Genomic DNA, 22576 nt, shown 5'->3' with positions numbered 1-22576 from the left:
GGAAAGAGTTTATTTCCATTTAGCTGCCACTGGTGGATGTGAGGGGTGCTGAAGAATCCTCTGCAGAGCAGTTCTCCAGGATGCTCAATACTATGAAGCAAAAATGAGGGACATTTAGGCCCAGGAAGGGGGATGATGGGGTGCTGGTCACCATGGAGGGGGATTGGGAAATTTCAGCATGAGGGGTGGAGAGAGGAGCATTGAGGTCATAATACCTGGGAGAGGAGGGGTTTTAAAATCAACTGAGGCTTAGACCTTACTTTGTTGAGTCACATTATTATCTCTGCTGGCCAACTCATTTACCTTCTGTCCTGCTCAAATCACCATGAAGATTCCCAGGATCAGTCTCCATTGGGTTATCTAGGAAGACAGGACAAAAGGAACCCCAAAAGGGACACGGAACAGTCAAATTTGGGGCTAATCCTTTAAAATACGGGACAGTTAGTCACCCCCAAACTTACTCTACAATGCAGAAGGAGGCCATTCAGGCCATCGAGCCCACACCGACAACAATCCTACCCAGGCACTAAACCTGTAACCCAACACATCCACCCTGCCAATCCCCCTAAGGGCAATTTAGCATGGCCAATCAACTTAACCCGCACATTTTTGGAGTCGGGGAGGAAATTGGAGCACCTGAAGAAAACTCACGCAGACACGGGGAGAATGTGCAAACTCCACACACACAGCATCTAAGACCAGAATTGAATCCAGGTCCCTGGCGCTTTGAGGCAGCAATGCTAACCACTTGTGCCACTGCACCGCCCACTTTGGAGATAAATTTTTCAAGTAAACTTTGGAGATAAATTTCAAAATAATGTTCTCAATTGCCGGAAGCCTGTAATGTATATATTCAATGGACCTAACCCCTGCTTAAGGTGACCACTTGGGACACATGGCTGGGACTGAAGCCTGATAAATTGTTTTCCTGTTTTTGACTGGAAAAGGGGGGGATCATTCCACAGCCGAAGTGTAGAGTTTACATTGCCAGTTTTAGGCCCAAGTTATTGGAATCCATGTGAGCTTTGCTCTAGAATCATAGAATCCTACAGTGCAGAAGGAGGCTATTCAGCCCATCGAGTCTGCACTGACCACAATACTAGCCAGTCTCCCTGACACTGAGGTGCAATTTAGCATGGCCAATTTACCTAACCTGCACATCTTTGAACTGTGGGAGGAAACCGAAGCATCCGGAGGAAACCTATACACACTGGGAGAACGTGCAAACCCCACACAGACGGTGACCCAAGCTGGGAATTGAACATTGAGAGGCAGCAGTGGTAACCACTGAGCTACCGTGCTGCCCCGAAACAAATGTAAGCAGTGATGTTGTAACCTATAAATCTACAGAAGATTTTTAAAAAAACAGTTCGACACCATTAAGATAACATTAATAACCATCATTAAAAGTGACAGTGGTTGCTGATGTTTTAAAGAAATAATGAATACTTGTCGCATCTCAATTCAATGCATCATGTTGTACACCATTCTCATTTTGACAACTCTTACTCATTTATATTCCACCAACACGCAGTTTACAGACCTGTTTAGATTGAGTACAAGTTTTGGAATGGGCGTTGATAAACATCAATTTATATTTGATGCAATTCAGGGGATGGGCTGTAGCCAGACAGATTAAGAGTGAGACGCTGCTCTTATCAGTGATGTGATCACACAGGACAGAGAGAGATTAATCCTTTCTCTCTCTGTTGTTACTCAGAATGTAACTCCTGGTACTCATTCCTTTTGGTGCCATTTATCTTTGAACACAAAGACTATCTCCAATTTTAAAGGAACCTAATTAAGGTACCTTGACTGATGATTAACAGTTGTTAAGTGGCATTCCCTATTCTGCAGCTTTTTTATTTTTAAGGAAGAACCATGATCTTTTATCTGGGAAACAGCTGAAGTTGTGTTCACCACAGATTGCTGTGAGATAAGTCAGTCTGTTCATGTGTCTTGGAGCCACAGAGTGTAAGCATCAAATCAGATAGACAACTTCATTTATACAAAAAGAGCAGGCCTTTGTCTCGGCTGCAGTCACCTTTCTCTTTACTGCAATTGTTCTGAGATGTTTTGGGATGTAAAATCTCCCAAATAAGTCACTTTTGTACAATGCAGTTGATATATTCCATGCTGTGTTAATCTCACTTAATTGACTGTTCTGAATGCATCCTATTTGTTTTCATTTGAACAACTCGAAGCAGATTGTTAAACACAATCTGCTGTCCGTCAAACCCCTGTAACAAGGAATTCCTGTTTTTTGATACCAACGCCTCAGTTGCAAATCGTTGGGTCTGAGTATTTCACGAATGCTTTCTATTCCATTTGTAAGTACTTCTACATTTGGAGCTTCTTTAGTTTCCATCATGAGAGACTCGCATTTGAGCAAAACAATGACAACTTGCATTTATATAGCACCTTCAGTGTAAGAAAACATCCCAAGGATCAGCACAAGAGAATTCTCAAACAAACCTTTACGGTATGGTGATGTTAGAGCAGGTGACCAAAAGCTGTAAAGAGAGAATGGCAGAGATGTTTAGGGAAGAAGTTTCAGATTTAGCAACTCGACGGCTGAAGGCACATGACTACATGGCGTCACAGTGATTAGTACTGCTATCTCACAGCGCCAGGGACTGGGGTTTGATTCTTGACTCGGGTCACTGTCTGTGCGGAGTCTGCACGTTCTCCTTGTGTCTCCGTAGGTTTCCTCTGTGTACTCCAGTTTCTTTCCACAGTCCAAAAGACGTGGTGGTTAGGTGCACTGGCCATGCTGAATTCTCCCTCAGTGTACCAGAACAAGTGCCAGAGTGTGGCCACTAGGGAATTTTCACAGTAACGTCATTGCGGTGTTAATAACAAAGAACAGTACAGCACAGGAAACAGGCCCATCGGCCCTCCAAGCCTATGCCGCTCCTTGGTCCAACTAGACCAATCGTTTGTATCCCTCCATTCCCAGGCTGCTCATGTCGCGAGGGGGATAGAATATAAAAGCAGGGATGTCTTGATGCACCTGTACAGGGCATTGGTGAGGCCGCAGCTGGAATACTGTGTGCAGTATTGGTCCCCTTATATGAGGAAGGATATATTGGCATTGGAGGGAGTGCAGAGAAGGTTCACCAGGTTGATACCGGAGATGAGGGGTTTGGATTATGAGGAGAGGCTGAGGAGATTGGGTTTGTACTCGTTGGAGTTTAGAAGGATGAGGGGGGATCTTATGGAGACTTATAAGATAATGCGGGGGCTGGATAGGGTGGAGGCGGAGAGATTCTTTCCACTTAGTAAGGAAGTTAAAACTAGAGGACACAGCCTCAAAATAAAGGGGGGTCGGTTTAAGACAGAGTTGAGGAGGAACTTCTTCTCCCAGAGGGTGGTGAATCTCTGGAATTCTCTGCCCACTGAGGTGGTGGAGGCTACCTCGCTGAATATGTTTAAAGCGCGGATGGATGGATTCCTGATCGGTAAGGGAATTAAGGGTTATGGGGATCAGGCGGGTAAGTGGTACTGATCCACGTCAGATCAGCCATGATCTTATTGAATGGCGGGGCAGGCTCGAGGGGCTAGATGGCCTACTCCTGCTCCTATTTCTTATGTTCTTATGTGACTATCCAGGTAAGTCTTAAACGATGTCAGCGTGTCTGCCTCCACCACCCTACTTGGCAGCGCATTCCAAGCCCCCACCACCCTCTGTGTAAAAAAACATCCCTCTAATATCTGAGTTATACTTCGCCCCTCTCACCTTGAGCCCGTGACCCCTCGTGATCGTCACTTCTGATCAGGGAAAAAGCTTCCCACCGTTCACCCTATCTATCCCCTTCATAATCTTGTACACCTCTATTAGACCTCCCCTCATTCTCTCCGTCTTTCCAGGGAGAACAACCCCAGTTTACCCAATCTCCCCTCATAGCTAAGACCCTCTGTACCAGGCAACATCCTGGTAAACCTTCTCTGCACACTCTCTAAAGCCTCCACGTCCTTCTGGTAGTGCGGCGACCAGAACTGGACGCAGTACTCAATGTGGCCTAACCAGCGTTCTATACAGCTGCATCATCAGACTCCAGCTTTTATACTCTATACCCCGTCCTATAAAGGCAAGCATACCATATGCCTTCTTCACCACCTTCTCCACCTGTGTTGCCACCTTAGAAGGATGAGGGGGGATCTTATGGAGACTTATAAGATAATGCGGGGGCTGGATAGGGTGGAGGCGGAGAGATTCTTTCCACTTAGTAAGGAAGTTAAAACTAGAGGACACAGCCTCAAAATAAAGGGGGGTCGGTTTAAGACAGAGTTGAGGAGGAACTTCTTCTCCCAGAGGGTGGTGAATCTCTGGAATTCTCTGCCCACTGAGGTGGTGGAGGCTACCTCGCTGAATATGTTTAAAGCGCGGATGGATGGATTCCTGATCGGTAAGGGAATTAAGGGTTATGGGGATCAGGCGGGTAAGTGGTACTGATCCACGTCAGATCAGCCATGATCTTATTGAATGGCGGGGCAGGCTCGAGGGGCTAGATGGCCTACTCCTGCTCCTATTTCTTATGTTCTTATGTTCTTCAAGGATTTGTGGACTTGCACACCTAGGTCCCTCTGTGTTTCTATACTCTTGATGACTCTGCCATTTATTGTATAACTCCTCCCTACATTATTTCTTCCAAAATGCATCACTTTGCATTTATCCGGATTAAAATCCATCTGCCATTTCTCCGCCCAATTTTCCAGCCTATCTATATCCTGCTGTATTACCCGACAATGCCCACCGCTATCCGCAAGTCCAGCCATCTTCGTGTCATCCGCAAACTTGCTGATAACACCAGTTACACCTTCTTCCAAATCATTTATATATATCACAAATAGCAGAGGTCCCAGTACAGAGCCCTGCGAAACACCACTGGTCACAGACCTCCAGCCGGAAAAAGACCCTTCAACCGCTACCCTCTGTCTCCTATGGCCAAGCCAGTTCTCCACCCATCTAGCCACTTCTCCTTGTATCCCATGAGCCTTAATCTTCTTAACCAACCTGCCATGTGGGACTTTGTCAAATGCCTTACTGAAATCCATATAGACGACATCCACGGCCCTTCCTTCGTCAACCGTTTTTGTCACTTCCTCAAAAAACTCCACCAAATTTGTAAGGCACAACCTCCCTCTTACAAAACCATGCTGTCTGTCACTAAGAGATTGTTCCATTCTAAATGCACGTACGTCCTGTCTCTAAGAATCCTCTCCAACAGCTTCCCTATCACGGACGTCAAGCTCACCGGCCTATAATTTCCCTATAATGTAAGCCTACTGGTGACACTAATAAATAAACTAAACTATCTATTGCAGATCCAATTTGTTATTGATCATTTACTGTCAACAATTGACAGAAGCAAAATAGAAATGTAAGTAATGAACAAAGGCAAAACCTTTCAGATGGTGGAAATCTGAAATAAAAACGGAAAATGCTCAGCAGGTCTGGCAGCATCTATGAAGAGAGAAATGAGGTTAATGTTTCAGGTCAATGACCTTTCTTCAGAACATATTGGGGTGTGTGGAACACTAAAGTGGGTTTCTTCACTCCTATCTCTGAGCACTCAAAAATATGGCTTTCACTTGACTAAACTGACACAGCTAAAATCCATCCACCTACATACTGCACTGCTGCCTCACTGCGCCAGGGACCCGTGTTCAATTCTAGCCTCGGGTGACTGTCTGTGTGGAGTTTGCAGGTTCTCCCTGTGTGTCTGTGTGAGTTTCCTCCGGGTGCTCCGGTTTCCTCCCACAGTCTGAAAGACATGCTGGTTAGGTGCATTGACCCAAACAGGCGCCGAAGTGTGGTGACGAGGGGAATTTCACAGTAACTTCATTGCAGTGTTAATGTAAGCCTTACTTGTGACTAATAAATAAACTTACAGGAAGGGCATTGGTTTTGGAGGGGGTGCCAAAATACTAGAGTCTTAAAGGGTTAAATGACGAAACCAAGCTGCATAAACATAGCTTGTGTTTTGAGTTTCCAAGATTGCATGCATAGCTGTAGAGTGAATCATTAGGGTAGATGCAGAGAAAATGTTTTCTCCTCTGCAGAGAATCCAATCAAAGAGATGGTGTAACTGACCTTAAACAGAAAATAACAGTGGGAAGGATGAAAATGGACTTCTGATACGTTATTGGCCATTTGGAGCGACTGTTCAAGACCAATTTCATCCCCAATATCTTAAAATTAGAGCTAGGACAGTTAGGAATGAAATGAGGAAGTCTTCTTTAACACAAAGGGTCATCTTGAATCTGTTTCCAGAAGCTGTGGATGCTGGATCAATTGAAATTGTCATAAATAAAACTGATTGTTTTTTATTGGATTATGCAGAACAGTTAAGACAAAGAGCAGCCATGATCTGATGAAATTATGGAGAAGTTCGAGGAACTGAATGGCCTATTTCTGTCCCGAAGTAACAAAGCAGTTTTACAATCATCTGTCTCTAAGAACATTCCCAGCTTTTATGCAGAGACCGCACTAATTAACAATAATTTAAAACAGCAACCTTAAAATGACTATGCAATGTAAAAACATGCATTAGGGGTTTCCATATCTGCGGAAACCACCAGACTAGCTAAACAGCGGTGAAAGGAGTCAGTATTATAGAGAACCATTCCAAATGGTACACCAGGAATCCCCAACCCCCAGTTATATATTTTTTTAAAGTAATGCAACCAGCTTACTCTGTTTGCAGTCTGAGCTCATAACCTTCCCAATACTGCAAACCTTAGACCTGTGAAATCCAAATTAAACACATGTGGAGCATGGACACCAGGCGGGTCATTTTGCCTTCATGTTGATCTTTTGTAGCCTGGAGAAATGCAGGGAGATCAAAAGAACACTGCAGCATGTGACCAGGCATTTCCTTTGATACCAGAGTGTTAGGTTTTTTTTAACTGGTATCAGACTATCATGCTGAGGACCTGAGGGAACGTAAAAGAATTGCCCATCCTATTGATCTGCCCGCAGCTTGGCTCCAGATATAAATGATTACAAGATCACAAGATACTTCCAGATGAGGAAGGCCATTCCACCCACCTTTATTCACCCATTCTAAGAGATCTTATGGTCCCTCCCACAAGAGTATTTAATTGTCTGTTAAATAATTCTCGGGTTTTTATGCTTCAATTACATAAAAACAGAGATAATAGGAGCAGGAGGAGGCCAGTCGGCCCTTCGAGTCTGCTTCACCATTCATTATGATCATGGCTGATCATCCAACTCAATAGCCTGATTCTGCCTCCTCCCCCCCTCCCCCCCACCATATCCCTTGATCCACTTCGTCTCAACAGCTATTACTTTTTGCTAGTTTGAACTTAGCACTTCTCTTACTTTCACTCCTAAAGTTTAATTTAAAATAATACTGAAGATTAATATTGTCAGTGCCCTTAACAGTCTCATATGCTCCTCAGACAACTTGACAGATTTTATACCTTTGATAGAAATAGTCAGAATCAAAACGAGAGTAGATAGAAATATAATGTTCACATTGGGGGAAGAATTGAGAGCAAGGGTACACCGATTTAAGGTAATTCTCAAGAGCAGCAATTGTGACACAAGGAGAAACTTTTTCACATAGCGAGAGGTTAGGATCTGGATAAAGAACAAAGAAAATTACAGCACAGGAACAGACCCGTCAGCCCTCCAACCCTGCACCGACCATGCTGCCCGACTTAACTAAAACCCCCTAACCTTCTGGGGACCATATCCCTCTATTCCCATCCTATTCATGTATTTGTCAAGACACCTCTTAAATGTCACTATCGTATCCGCTTCCACTACTTCCCCTGGCAACGAGTTCCAGGCACCCACTACTCTCTGTGTAAAAGATCTGCCTCGTACATCTCCTTTAAACCTTGCCCCTCACACCTTAAACCTATGCCCCCTAGTAATTGACTCTTCCACCCTGGGAAAAAGCTTCTGACTATCCACTCTGTCCATGCCTCTCATAATTTTGTAGACTTCTATCAGGTCGCCCCTCAACCTCCATCGTTCCAGTGAGAACAAACCAAGTTTCTCCAACCTCTCCTCATAGCTGATGCCCTCCATACCAGGCAACATCCTGGTAAATCTTTTCTGTACCCTCTCCAAAGCCTCCACATCCTTCTGGTAGTGTGGCGGCCAGAATTGAACACTATATTCCAAGTGTGGCCTAACTAAGATTCTATAAAGCTGCAACATGACTTGCTAATTTTTAAACTCAACGCCCTGGCCGATGAAGGCAGGCATGCCATATGCCGCCTTGACTATACCAGTGAATGCACCGTCTGAGAATGTGGTGGAAGCAGCTCAAATTGAGGCATTCAAAAGGGAACTGGCTTATTTTCTGAAGAGAAAAATATGCAAGGCTATGGGGAGAAGAAACAAGAGCGACACTGGGTAAATTGCTCCTTCGGAGAGCCAGCACTGACACGATGGGCCGAATGGCCTCACCCTGTGCTGTAATCATTCTGTGATGCCATGAACCTCTTCCAAGCTGACAAGCCTGCTTTGCTCCTTCTGTCCCTGACACTGAAAATCAAGTCCTGTGGATCTTCTCTGCACTCACTCCAGTAATTAAATATTACTCTTTTTTTAAAATAGATTTGTTTTGACTTACTATTGTTGTGCCTGCTGTACAGTGTGTTTTAACTCTTTTTGGTGGACAAAGAACTGAGAGTCGACTTCTTGCTAATACAATAGTATTTAGTCATACACACAATTAATGTTTATCAACCACACAATCAATATAAGTTATCTTACAGAATACTAAAGTTCAAGTCCAATACTAGACTTTGACTTAACTTTTGCGTGACAATACCCAGGCAGATATTGGCCTTTATCCGCGTGTTGGTCTCTGTAGCTCTCTGCATGGTCTGATCCTTCGGTCTGGTCTGGTCTAATACTCTGCCTCTGGTCTTCCTTCCATCGTTGATGTGGTGGTTCCCCTCATGCTGGTCGTTGCTGGTGGTGGTCACTGTTGTTGTTGTTCGTGAGAGAGAGAGATCCTTCCATTGTGCAGAACCTTTTATACCTCGTTGGTTTCGTGCCCTTTTGGGCAGTCTCTTGATTGTTGCCAATCAATCGATCAGGGTTTGATCACCCTGATCGATAGAGTCCAATCAGAATCTGCCACCCCAATCTCTGGGTATGTACAACACCAGGTTAAAACTCTTACTGTGTTTACCCCAGTCCAACGCCGGCATCTCCACATCATATGTACCTAACAGCCATGGCTGTAAGTGCTGGAGGAATGTAGGTCACACATCTCCCTCTCAAATAAGGGGTTAGGCATCCCTGTGTCTAGTAAACAACTCTGTTTGACCAGAAAGTTTCCATTGTCTTTGAGATGGCCTATATCCTGTGTATTCAGTAGTCTGGAGCTACACCCTGTTTATCGCTGTCATTTATGGCTGTAGCCGTAGCCAATTATCCCAGCATGCTTTGTGAATCGCCATCTTAGGTGGCCCGTTTGGCCACATTATTGTCATATGTATTAGTATACACTGAAAAGTATTGTTTCTTGCATGCTATACAGCCAAAGCATACCACTCATAGAGAAGGGACAGCAACCAGTCATTTCTTTATTCTTTCATTGGCTGTACACTGTTAAGAGTTCATTTTTTTTGAACCACTGGGTCTCCTTCCAATGTAAGATGGCCACAAGGATGGCGACTAATACACTTCCGCGTATGTGTATTGATCGGTGCACACACACAAAGCAGTCAATCTGTGCCTCAGTGCATGTCTTTGATTTATTTAACCATAGTCTGTGACTTTACTTGCAGAGCTGATTCTGATCTGCAGTCCTGAATAAAAAACTTTTTTTTTTCGCTGTGTGTAGTTCATCATTAAAATTTTGATATGGGATAGAAATAGGATCGGGATTTATCTTATATTCACCTCAGGAAACTGAACTGAGGTTAGGACATGATATCCAAATGAGGGGAGCACTCGAATGCATCTATGTTTTCTGCAGAGATCAGCTAAGTTTTAAATTTATTTATTTAGTGTCACAAGTAGGCTTACATTAACACTGCAATGAACTTACTGTGAAAATCCTCCCATCGCCACACTCCGGCACCTGTTTGGATACACAGAGAGAATTTAGCATGGCCAATGCACCTAACCAGCACATCTTTCGGACTGTGGGAGGAAACTGGAGCACCCAGTGGAAATCCATATAGACACGGGGAGAACTCCACACAGATAGTGACTCAAGCTGGGAATCAAACCCAGGTCCCTGGAGCTGTGAGGCAGCAGTGCTAACCACTGTGCCACCGTCTCGCCTTCAAAACTAAATTGAAAATAACACCCTCTTAATTCAAGTGTCCCAGGGACGTGGCAGATATGATGATTCAAATCATCTTCTGAATAAGATTCACCAACACGTTTCTAAGGTAAACATTTTGTAGCTATATTGACAAGTATGATCAAGTTCACTGTGGTGTTGCAATGACATAATGGAGTAATGATGTGGAGATGCCGGCGTTGGTACATCTATAGCCGCAAAGACTTCTGAACTCACATGGTTATCCAAATGAGGTTCCAGAGAGTGAAGTGTTAGGCAGCATTTGAAGGGAAGCAGGATGGTAAAATAGAAACTGTCGGTGCAAGTTATCTGTAGTTTCTATCCTCATTCTAATTTATTTACTTTATTAATAAGGATAAGCTAATATGGTACCGTTTGATGAAAGAAAATTTGCAACTCTGAAACGGTTATAAAGCTGAAGCTATTACACACTGAACTCACAAAACTAATTAAAGATCATTTATTGCTATTAAATCTGTTTTCATATGCAACACAATCTCAGTATGACTCCTCCCTCTTAGTCTCAAGGACAGGATAGGTGGAGCGTAACAGTATGGCCACAATCCGTTTGACACTTACCACAAGCAGCCTTAGCAGAGGCTCGCACCAGAAATCGGGCCAAAAAAAAGGTGCCTCTAGGCCTGGCCATCAGCCTCGGGGCCTTCTGTCTGCTGTTGGATGACTGCCACCATAAGTCATCAATTCCAGTGGATGCATGGGTTTACGTCTTTAGATTTTTGCTTGACTCTCTCTCTCTCTCTCGGAATCTCCGATCTGAGGTGACCCCAGGTGCAACACCCACCATCGGTTTCATGGGGATCAATGGATATAGGCATCCCCCAGTTACTGTTCAGAGAATGTTTACATATGCAAATGAGAGTTTGATAACATGACCGCTCCATTCGTTTGTACCATGCATTGCATGGTTTACCTGATGGTCCTTAAAGGGCAGCTGGAGGTCACCCTGCAGCCTGAAAGTGTTTTTATTGGGTTTTTTTAGAGCCCATAGCAGGCCCTCAATAAAACTTTGGCCTGCTTGCCAATTTCTGACACAAACAACTGACAAGGCTCACATTTCGGTGGCACACTCCTATTAGGTACCAATCTTCAATTCCTGTTTCGTTCAGTTTCAGCTACGTCCACAGACGATAGGAGCTGAAGTCAAAGATGATCCCTCACCACCATTTAACAAGGGCAATTTGGCATCATAGAATCCCTACAGTGCATTTGACCCATTGAGTCTGCACCGACCACAATCCCGCCCAGGTCCCATCCCCGTAACCCCACATATTTACACTGCTAGTTCCCCTGACACTAAGGGATAATTTACCATGGACAATCAATCTAACCCGCACATCTTTGGACTGTGGGAGGAAACCGGAGCACCCGGAGGAAACCCACGCAGACACGGGGAGAACATGCAGACTCCACACAGACAGTGACCCAAGGCCGGAATTGAACCGGGTCTCTGACGCTGTGAGGGAGCAGTGCTAACCACTGTGCCACCGTGCCACCAGTCAACAAATGACTGTTGCTTTAAAGTCATAAAGCGGATTTTAAAACTTTATTAATGAAAGTAAAATAGGACCCTGTTTATAAAGCAAATTAACACACTGCAAGTTTACGAAAGATGATCAGTTTTGTGTACTAATAAAATTGTCAGGCACAAAATTTCACTCTTTGCACATATAGCTCAGCCTTAAATAGTTGCATCGCAGGGCTGTTCAGGTTTTGATCAAAGAAGTATGTTTTGAAAGAGAAGCTGAGTAATTTTAGTTCCCACACCAAACATTGGCGAAATGGGTATTGCAGTTATTACTCGAGTTTATTGACGATGGAAAAGAAGAACCGTCGTGCTTGTACCAGAGGTGGACCTTCACCTGCCTGCTGTGTTTTAAAACCCACGCACACTTGGGAATGTCTGAAGGGAATTGTATTCCCAGGCTGAAGTGCACCAAGGCAGTGAGTAAGCTATACAGCAGTCTGACGTACAGGCAACCACAGTGACCAAACTGCGGTCATGGTCAAAGTGACCTGGAAGTTTATGCCTCTAACTCTTTCCCAGCTACCACAGAGGACACTTGCCATATCAGTCAGTGTACTTAGTTCACCAAGGCAAACATATTCATGAGTATTCAAGGTTGACTGCAGCTCCAATAAGCGATCAAGCAGAGTGGTACAGATGTAGTTACTGGATTTGTCCACAGTCTTCGCCAGACTGTGTGCAATGCTAAATGCAGTATCAAAGAATCCCAGAGTGTTCTATATACAAATTCCTTAACATACAGACCCTGGGCATATAAAATCTGAAGCCTTATCCTCAAGAAATTTCATAAGCTGGCACCCTTACCAGCAGGTTTCTGCTCCTCCAATACCAATGTCCTCCAAACACTTATTTCCCTTTGTCATTCTTGTGATCTCATCCAGTGTGACCTCCTCAAACTGACTATCTGTATCTAACGTTTCCCAATGTGGATGTATCTTGCAACAGTGAAGTGAGCGAGGAATGTACAGCAATGGTGAGTGTGGTTGGTTCTTGGTGGGGCATAGAAAGAACGACCACAGAAGGGGAACACACTTTGGAATGCACTATAGCTTACATGGTTGTAAGTGCTGGAGTCTAAACCCCCTTTGTGAGAATGATTAATGTTGGAAAAGATTAATCCTCAGATTGGAGAAAATCCCTAACATCACCCATCCTTCTGCCTTCTAAACTGACAGAAATTGAACAACCTCAAACTGCTTCCCCAGAGAAACCCAAAATCTTAACATCAAGAGACCTTGACTCTGATGTCTGGAAACGTCTGCATCTACCTCCTGCACCTTTTGGTGGTGATTTCGGTGTTCAGCAGGGGTGTTATTTGCACTTCTTGCAGCAGAATCAAACCTGCTGAATGTGCAATTTTTCCTTGAATTGGCTCCATCACTGTTCACTTGGAACTTCCCAATTAATTCCCAATTGTCTAGACTTTGATCTTTCATACACCATGACATTACTGCAGCTACTGAACCACATTGCTAGCTGCAACCTCGATGCCCTAGTCCCCATTAGAACTGTTACTCTCTCTCTCAATCTGGCTGTTCACCCAGTATGACCCTCACCTCTGCTCAGACCATGTAAAACAATACTGAGTCCTACTCTCACCTGCAAAAATTGTTTATTGTCCAGGATCATCCCAGAGTGCAGAGGTAGCCCTGGCTTCTTTACTCCATTGCTTAAACCTGTCTCTTCTGTATAATGTACCCTCACCACATGTGCAATGAGCTTCCATGTTAGCTGACATTGTTAATGACTGTCTCTCCTTAGGTTCTGTTCCTGTCTCCTTCAAAACCACCTCTCCTCAAAAAACAACCTTTTGTTGTTCCATCCTTGTCAACATCCTTCACATCTCCAACCTCCGTTGCCTCTCCAATGTCACTGAACATGTTTTTCCTCCAAATTCATTCTCATCTTTCCTGGAACTCCATGTTTGAATCTCTCCGATCAGTTTTTCACCCTTACAACAGTATTGAAATATCCATTAACAAAGTCAAAAATTACCTTATGGGTGGGATTTTATGGCCTCGCTTTATCGAGACTGGAAATCCCTGCCCGAGGTCAATGAACATTTCCGTTGTCTGTCCCTCGCCCGCTCCGATTTTGTGGCGGGCGGGGCAGTAGAATTCCAGCGTATATGTCACTGTGACAAAGGTAAACAATTCCTCCCCAAGCCTCTTGACATTGCCTGCAGTCTTTGAGATGGTTGACCATATCATCCTCCGCTAATACCTTTCCACTGTCATCCACCTGTTTCCTTATCATTTATTTATATCTTTTAAGGAGTGTGAGCATTGTTGGCTAAGCCATTATTTATCACCCATCCCGAATAGCTCTTGGGGTGGTGGTGGCAAGCTGCCTTCTTGAACTGCTGTAGTCCATATGGTGCAGGTATGGTTGTGAAGGGAGTTCCAGGAATTTGACCCAACAACACTGAGGGAACGATAATATAATTCCAAGTCAGGATGGTATATGCCTTGGAGAGAAACTTTCAGGTGGTGGTCATCCCCATGCATCTGTTGCCCTTATCCTTCTAGCTGGTGGCAGTCATGGGTTTGGAAGGTGCTATTGAAGGAATCTTAGTGAGATGCTGCAATAAGTTGTTGTATATGGTACACATTACTGCCACTATATGTCAGTGATAGAGGGAGTGGCTGTTTATTTATTAATGTCACAAGTAGGCTTACATTAACACTGCAATGAAATTACTGTGAAAATCCCCGTGCTGGATGGGGTGCCAATCTAATGGGCTGCTTTGTCCTGGATGATGTTGAGCTTCTTGAATGTTTTTAGAACTTCACTCATCCAGGCAAATGAGAAATATTCCATCACACTCCTGATTTGAGCCTTGCAGATTGTGGACAAGCTTTGAAGAGTCAAGAGGTGAGTTACTCATTGCAGAATTCCCAGCCTTAGACCTGCTCTAGTAACCACTAATTATTTGGCTGGTCCAATTCAGTTTCTGGTCAATGGTATCTCTCCAGATGTTGATAGAGGGGATTCAGCAATGGTAATTCCATTGATTATCGAGGGGAGGTGGGTAAATCTTCCTTTGTTGGAGATGGTCATTGCTTGGCATTTGTGTGATGGAAATGCTACTTGCCACTTATCAGCCCAAGCCTGAGTGTTAGCCAGGTGTTGCTGTAAATGGACAAGGACTGCTTCAATATCTGAGGCATCATGAATGATGCTGAACATTGTGAGTCATCACTGAACATTGCCACTTCTGACCTTATACTGGAGAGAAGGTCATTGATGAAGCAGCTGAAGATGGTTGTGTTTAGGATACTACCCTGAGGGACTCCTGCAGTCATTTCCTGGAAGTGAGATGATTAACCTCCAACAACCACAACCATCTTCCTTCGTGCCAGATATGACTCTGGAGATAGAGTTTCCCTTGACTCACATTAATTTCAATTTTGCCAGGGCTCCTTGATGTCAAATGCTGCCTTGCTGTCAAGGGCAGTCAGTCTCGCCTCACTTGTTGAGTTCAGCTCTTTGTCCATGCTTGGCCAAGGCTACAATGAGATCAGAAGCTAAGTGACCCTGGCTGAACCTAAAGTGAATGTCAGTGAACAAGTTATTGCTGAGCAAGTGGCGGCACGGTAGCACAGTGGTTAGCACTGCTGCTTCACAGTTCCAGGGACCTGAGTTTGATTCCTGCCTTGGGTCACTGTCTGTGTGGAGTTTGCACATTCTCCTCGTGTCTGCATGGGTTTCCTCCGGGTGCTCCGGTTTCCTCCCACAGTCCAAAGATTTGTGGGTTAGATTGATTGGCCATGCTAAAAACTTGCCCCTTAGTATCCTGAGATGCGTAGGTTAGAGGGATTAGTGGGTAAATATGTAGGGCCTGGGTGGGATTGTGGTCGGTGCAGACTCGATGGGCCTAATGGCCTCTTTCTGTACTGTAGGGTTTCTATGATTCTATGAAGTGCCTCTTGCTGGCATGGTCAATTATACCTTCCATCACTTTGCTGATGATTGAGAGTAGACTGATGGGGCAGTGATTGGCTGGGTTAGGTTTCTCCTGACCGGACATACCTGGACAATTTTCCACATTGTCGGGTAGACGCCAGTGTTGTAACTAGCGGAAGAGCTTGGCTTGAGGTGCAGCATGTTCTCCATCACAGTCTTCAGTACTACAGCCGGAATGTTGACATAGTCCCATAGTCTTTGGAGTATCCAGTACAGACAGTTGTTTGTTGATATCACGTGGAGTGAATTGAATTGGCTGAAGCTTGCGATCTGTGATGCTGGAGACTTCGGCAGGAGACCGAGATGGATCATCTACTTCTGGCCGAAGATTGCTACGAATTCTTCAGCATTATCTTTTGCACTCATGCTGGGCTCCTCCATCATTCAGGATGGGAATATTTGTGGAGCCTCCTCCTCTAGTGAGATGCTTAATTGTCCACCACCATTCACGACTGGATATGGGAGGACTGCAGAGCTTTGATTTGATCCAGTGGTTGTATGATTGCTTGGCTCCATCTATCACATGCTTCTGCTGTTTGGCATGAAAGCAGCCCTATGTTGTAGCTTCATCAGGTTGACATCTCACTTTTAAGTATCCCTGGTGATGCGCTCTCGCACCATTGAACCAGGGTTGATCCCTTAGTTTGACGGTAACTGTAGAGTGAGGGATGCAGTGGGCCACGAGGTTATAGATTGTGGGTGTATACAATTCAGTTACTGCTGATAGCCCATAGCACCTCATGGATGTCCAGCTTTAAGTTACTAGGTCTGTGCTAAATCTATCATTGATAGTGTCACACAACACGATATGGTATTCTCAATGTGAAGGCGGGATTTAATCTCCACAAGGACTGTGTGGTGGTCACTAATGGACAGATGCATCTATGGCAGGCAAGTTGGTGAGGACAAGGTCAGGGAGGTTTTTCTCTCTTGTTGGTTCCCTCACCACTGGCCGCAGACCCAGTCTAGCTGCTACGTCCTTTAGGGCTCGCTCTGTGATAGTGCTACTGAGCCACTGTTGGTGATGGACATTGAAGTCACCACTCAGAGCTCCTGCTGCCATCAGTCCAAATTCCAGTTGTCCAATATGGAGGAGTACTGAATCATCAGCTGAGGGAGAAGATGTGGGTGGCACAGTGGTTAGCACTGCTGCCTCACAGTGCTAGGAACCCAGGTTCAATTCCAGCCTCAAGTCACTGTCTGTGTGGGTTTGCACATTCTCCCCGTGTCTGTGTGGGTTTCCTCCGGGTGCTCCAGTTTCCTCCTACAGTCCAACGATATGCTGGCTAGGTGGATTGGCAATGCTAAATTGATCCTAGTGTCAGGGGATTAGCAAGGTAAATATGTGGGGTAACGGGAATAGGTCCTGGGTGGGATTGTGGTCGGTGCAGGCACGATGGGTCAAATGGCCGCCTTCTGCACTGTAGGGATTCTGTGAAGAGTAGGGGGTAATCAGCAGAAAACTTTCTTGTCCATGTTGAACCTGATGCAGTGAGATTCCATAGTGATTGCACCATCAGTCATTGCTGAGGATTCCCAGGGAAACCCCCTCCTGACCTTACACTACCGTGCCTCCGCCTCTGCTGGGTCATCCTGCCAATGAAACAGGACATACCCAGGGATGGTGATGGCGATGTCTGGGACATTATAGACTTCTATTCTGTGAGTATGTTTATGAGGTTGTCGCCTGTCTGCTCGATATCTCTCCTAATTTTGGCACCATAGATACTAGTTAGAGGGACTTTGCAGAGTCGACTGGGCCGTTAATGTGCCATTAATGTTTCCGGTGCCTGGGTCAATCAAGAAAGAATAGCAGTGAACCAGATGGTTTTTGAAACAATGTCATGGTCATCGATACTGGAACTAGCTTTTAATTCCAGATTAAGTCATTGAATTTAATTTCCACCTGCTTTGAACCTATGACCCAGAACATTAGCCTGGGCCTGTGGATTATATATTCAGTAACACCACCACCACATCACCATATCCCGCCTCTCTAAGTATAGGTGAAGAATTGTCAACAATGACTTCTCTTCCTATTCACAAATCATTACCTTGGCCAATCCTAATTCTCATATGTGTAGCCCCTTGGGGACATCATTGGAAAACACAATGACAGGTTCCACACATACACTGACAACTTCCAGCTCTAACCCACCACCACCTCATTCAATGCCACACTGTCTTTAAATTGTCAATTTTCTGACCTGACATCCAGTACTGGAAGAGCAGAAATTCCCTCCCAATTAAATAGCGAGAAGACCGAAGCCATTGTCTTCAGCAACAAGCTCTGCTCCTGGGCTACCAACTCCATTCCCCTCCCGGCACACATGTAAGGCTGTGCAGACTGTTCATAGTCTGTATATCATATTTGACCCTGAGAGGAGCTTTCAACCATAAATCAGTGTCAACATTAAAACTGCTTCCATAACATCACCTGTCTTCATCCTTGCTTCTGTTGCTGAAACATTCATCTATGCATTTGTTCCCTCCAGACTTGACTATTCTCACACACTCCTGAATGACCTCCCACAGGGCGGCACGGTAGCACAGTGGTTAGCACTGCTGCTTCACAGCTCCAGGGTCCCGGGTTCGATTCCCGGCTCGGGTCACTGTCTGTGTGGAGTTTGCACATTCTCCTCGTGTTTGCGTGGGTTTCCTCCGGGTGCTCCGGGTTCCTCCCACAGTCCAAAGATGTGCGGGTTAGGTTGATTGGCCAGGTTAAAATTGCCCCTGAGATGCGTAGGTTAGTGGGTAAATATGTGGGGGTAGAGCCTGGGTGGGATTGTGGTCGGTGCAGACTCGATGGGCCGAATGGCCTCCTTCTGCACTGTAGGGTTTCTATGATTTCTATGATTTCTATGATTCTCTCCTCCATTTCAAGGTCATCCAAATCTCTGCTGCCTGTGTGCTAACTCGCACCAAATGCCATTCACCCAACTCCCCTAGTTCTCACTGATCTACAATGACTCCCATGTGTCAGTGTTAAAATTCTCATCCGCATTTTCAAATCTCCCCATGGCCGCCTGGCCCTTCCCTATCTCTGTAATCTCCCCAGCCCGACATTCATGCTCTTTGCATTCTAGCCTCTTGGGCATTCCTGATTTTAGTTGCTTCATCATTGCTAGCTTTGCCTTCAGCTCCCTTTTTCCTAGGCTCTGGAATACTCTCCTCATGCCTTGCTGCTTTGCTTTTCTCCTTTAAGACACTCCTCAAAATCTACCTCTTTGACCAAACACTCGATCATCTGCTCATATATTTTCGTATGTCGCTCAGTGTCAAATTTTGTTTCATATTGTCTCTGTGAAGTGCCTTGGGACCTTTTCTTATGTTACGTGTACTAGCAAGATGCAAGTTGTTATTGCTGTAACATCATTTCCCTCTAAAATAAGTGAAGTTACCTTTAAATTGCTTGGCCTGTGCAGGAAATGTGCTCCTACCAAGGTCAATGGACACTCCGAGCTCACTTTGTGTACTTAATGAACTTGAACCTCAGAATCAAAAGCTGTGGCTGAATAGTAATCTGCCTAATTTGGATGGGTGCAAATTGTACACTCTTTATTCTCCAGTCTCCACAACATCAGTGCAAATTTCAATGCAATAATGTACAGTGCTTTTCACAGCTAACCTTACTGTAATAAAATCAGCTGGAGTGGTTTACAATGTTATTTATCGTTTTATTTTAATATATTTTTGTAGGCAATGCCGATGATATCGGAAAAAGGGAAGGCTGGTGAGTAGACATGAATCTTTCTTCAGATCCTGCAATGTTCCTCGAGACACTTTGCTATTCAGCCTCTGCTTTTCACACAGTTGATAAATGGCAAATTTGGAACCTTGGCTTTTTTTTTGTGGAATGCATGACAGTTAACTGGATTTTTGTCAGGCATTTAAATTTATTTCAAAACCTCTTCATGTGCACATTGTTCTAGCACATCAGCAGGTGCGGGAAGTTTACATCTATCAGCTATAAATGATTCTGTCTCCGTGTGAATCGAGTTGGCTCACTTCACAGTGCGGGCACATTTCTCATCTATTCTGTAGAAATGGCAAACCTTTCAAATTAACATGTGTGGAGTGTTTTTACTTGGTCAAGGATTCCAAGCTCGGACTTCAAAGAATGTATTTTAGGTCCTTTATTCTCCGCATGCAAATCTCTGACGGTCAAAGACATATTCTTGGGTGCAGAGTTTAGTGAAGATTTACATTCCGACAGAGCTTTCTTAATTCATCAGTCACCGTGCCAGAATGCTGTGTGGGAAAGGATGTTGTTTTGTTTTGATGGAACAAATGCCACATTGCTAGGATGTTAGCGTATAAATAGCAAAATCTGTATATTTTTGCATGTTTTATACTGCTGTTCTTCAGCTTTCTTTTCATCAAAAATTTCCATGCACACTGACTGTTCTCATCACAAACTGTCTCCTTGCCTTTATTTCCCAGTGGGTGGAATTTACATGCATGAGGTGTTTTTCCTGTTGCCAGGCTTTGGTTAGCTGAAGAGAAAAGTACTCACTCAAGTTTCATTTAGTATTTTAAAAATTTCAAATTCCAAATGCTGCAAGATGATGGAATTGCAAATATTTCAGATGCCCGATATATTGGAACATTTTTGTTAAAAATGGGACAATCTGTTCTGAAGCCTCCAGTTGTAGTTCCCCGATAGCTTAGTAAGTTAACCCCTTTGCCCTTTGGTACTAAGCCATTCGAATCAGGCATATCGTAGATTTGCACCCAGCTCCAGCTGAGAATTTGTTGTAAGTGTGACAGTGTTTCTTCAAACTTTAGAGTAAAGAAAGGAAGAGATGAGACTGGGGCCTTGTGTAGAACCACAGAAAAGAAGAACATGAACAAAACAATAAATGGTGAATTTTTCCTCCCTGCGTGCAGTTCCATCCATTTGAACTCACTTCAAGAGTTTTTACAGAGAGCTTATTGAAGTAGTATCCATTTCAAACTGCTTAATTCTAATCCTATCCCTAAAATCTGCAGGAGAATCAAACCCAGTCTCATCTGGCTTCTGGCTCGCAGATCTGAATTGTAAAGACTTTGGGTGATCTCAGTTTAGTACGTATAGAGCCCAAAGTAGAAAACTGATTCTAATCCAGCATGAAATCTCACTCAGTTGTGAGAAAGTTAAGAAAAAAATTGCCATATTGGTTTTTAAAAATTGGTGAAATAAAGAGCACTAGGCATTCTTTGGAGTTGGGACTGAGATATTGGGACAAAGTAGAAAGAGTATTGTTGGGCCTCTAACCGTGCTATGTTGACCCTACTGCTTATGGAATCCCTACAATACAGAAGGAGGCCATTTGGCCCATCGAGTCTGCACCGACCACCATCCCGTCCAGGCCCAATTCCCATAACCCTACACGTTTTACCCTACTAATCCCCCTGACACTAGGGTCAAGTTAGCATGGCCAATCCACCTAACCTGCACATCTTTGGACTGTGGGAGGAAACTGGAGCACCCAGAGGAAACCCACACAAACTCCACACTGACAGTGACCGAGACCGGAATTGAATCCGAGTCCCTGGTTTGTTGATGATTTAGTTTAGAGACTGCGATTTCATGGTGCTTTGTAATAGTTTTGTTCTCTGTTTTATTATATGGAACATTATGAACTGGTCAAAAAAGCATTGCATCTCACCGAGGAAAGAAACATTTCAGTGCAAAATGCAAAAGACATTCTGTACAGACTGTGTTTCATCAGTTAGTAATCTGTTTCAAATCATTCCCCTCCCATGACATTTCTTTCCATTTAATCAGTTGGTGGGAAGTTCAGGACTCAAAACAATGACAAAAATAACTTTATCCTTTTGCTTTCAGTCAAGTAAACAAAAATAACAAATCATCTCCATGGTTTCTTAATGAACTCAATACTGATTAAGAATTGAAAGATTCGCATTGGCAACTGACTGAATTCGCGTGTGTCTGTGATAATAGTTTGGATTTTAATTTTTTGTTGAGTTCTATCTTCCTGTGCATTCCACTTCATATTCATTGTACAGAAACTGATTTACTGAATGTTCCATTTCGGGTCATGAATCAGCTTCTTTGATGTAATGGCATTAAAGTCAGAAAAAGATTCATGAGAATGTTTCCAGTGATGAGGAACTTCAGTTGCAGAAGCTGGGGTCTGTTCTCCTCGGAGAAGAGATGATTAAGAGGAGATTTGATTGGGGATGAAAAAAATCATGAGGGGTCTGAGCAGTGTGGTTAAGGGGAAGATGTTCCCATTGGTGGAGGGATCAAGAACCAAAGGACACTTATTTTAAGATAATTGGCAAAAGAAGCAACGGTGACATGAGGAAGAACCTCTTAACGCAGCGCATGGTTGAAATCAGGAATGTTCCAACTGAGAGCAAGGTGGAGGCAGATTCAATCGAGGCATTCAAAAGAGGTAACTAAAGCAAAAACATTGATGTGACTATGGGAAAATGGCGCGGGAGTGGGACTAGGTGGGTTGATAATCCAGAGAACCGATATGGATACGACAAACCAAATGCCCCCTAACCATCCTCGGCTCTAACCCCATATATCCACACTACAGTCCCTGATCTTGAATATGCTACTATCATGATGTAGAGATTGCAGGTGGAATTTTACAGCCCCACTGCAGTGGAGGTGGGGTTGTAAATTACAACGAGCTATTCAAAACTCCATTGACTACGGCGGGAATGGAAGATCCTGCCGGTAGGAGGGGCTGTAAAATTCCCCACAGAGATCACGGAGGAAAGCAGCTGATCTATAAAG

At 44.2% G+C, this 22576-nt stretch overlaps 1 protein-coding gene across 3 annotated transcripts in view; it reads left to right on the top strand.

Annotated features, from left to right (window-relative positions):
* Positions 1-22576, top strand: part of dlc1 (DLC1 Rho GTPase activating protein) — a 476263-nt gene that overhangs the window by 230190 nt on the left and 223497 nt on the right. For all 3 annotated transcript variants that reach the window (XM_078217495.1, XM_078217504.1, XM_078217512.1), the window contains one exon: positions 19519-19552. In XM_078217495.1, coding sequence (XP_078073621.1) covers positions 19519-19552 — 34 coding nt within the window. The remainder of the gene's footprint in view (positions 1-19518; positions 19553-22576) is intronic.

Source organism: Mustelus asterias, chromosome 1 (assembly GCF_964213995.1).
Source record: "Mustelus asterias chromosome 1, sMusAst1.hap1.1, whole genome shotgun sequence".
NCBI lineage: Eukaryota > Metazoa > Chordata > Chondrichthyes > Carcharhiniformes > Triakidae > Mustelus > Mustelus asterias.
This window is presented reverse-complemented; position numbering and strand designations above follow the sequence as displayed.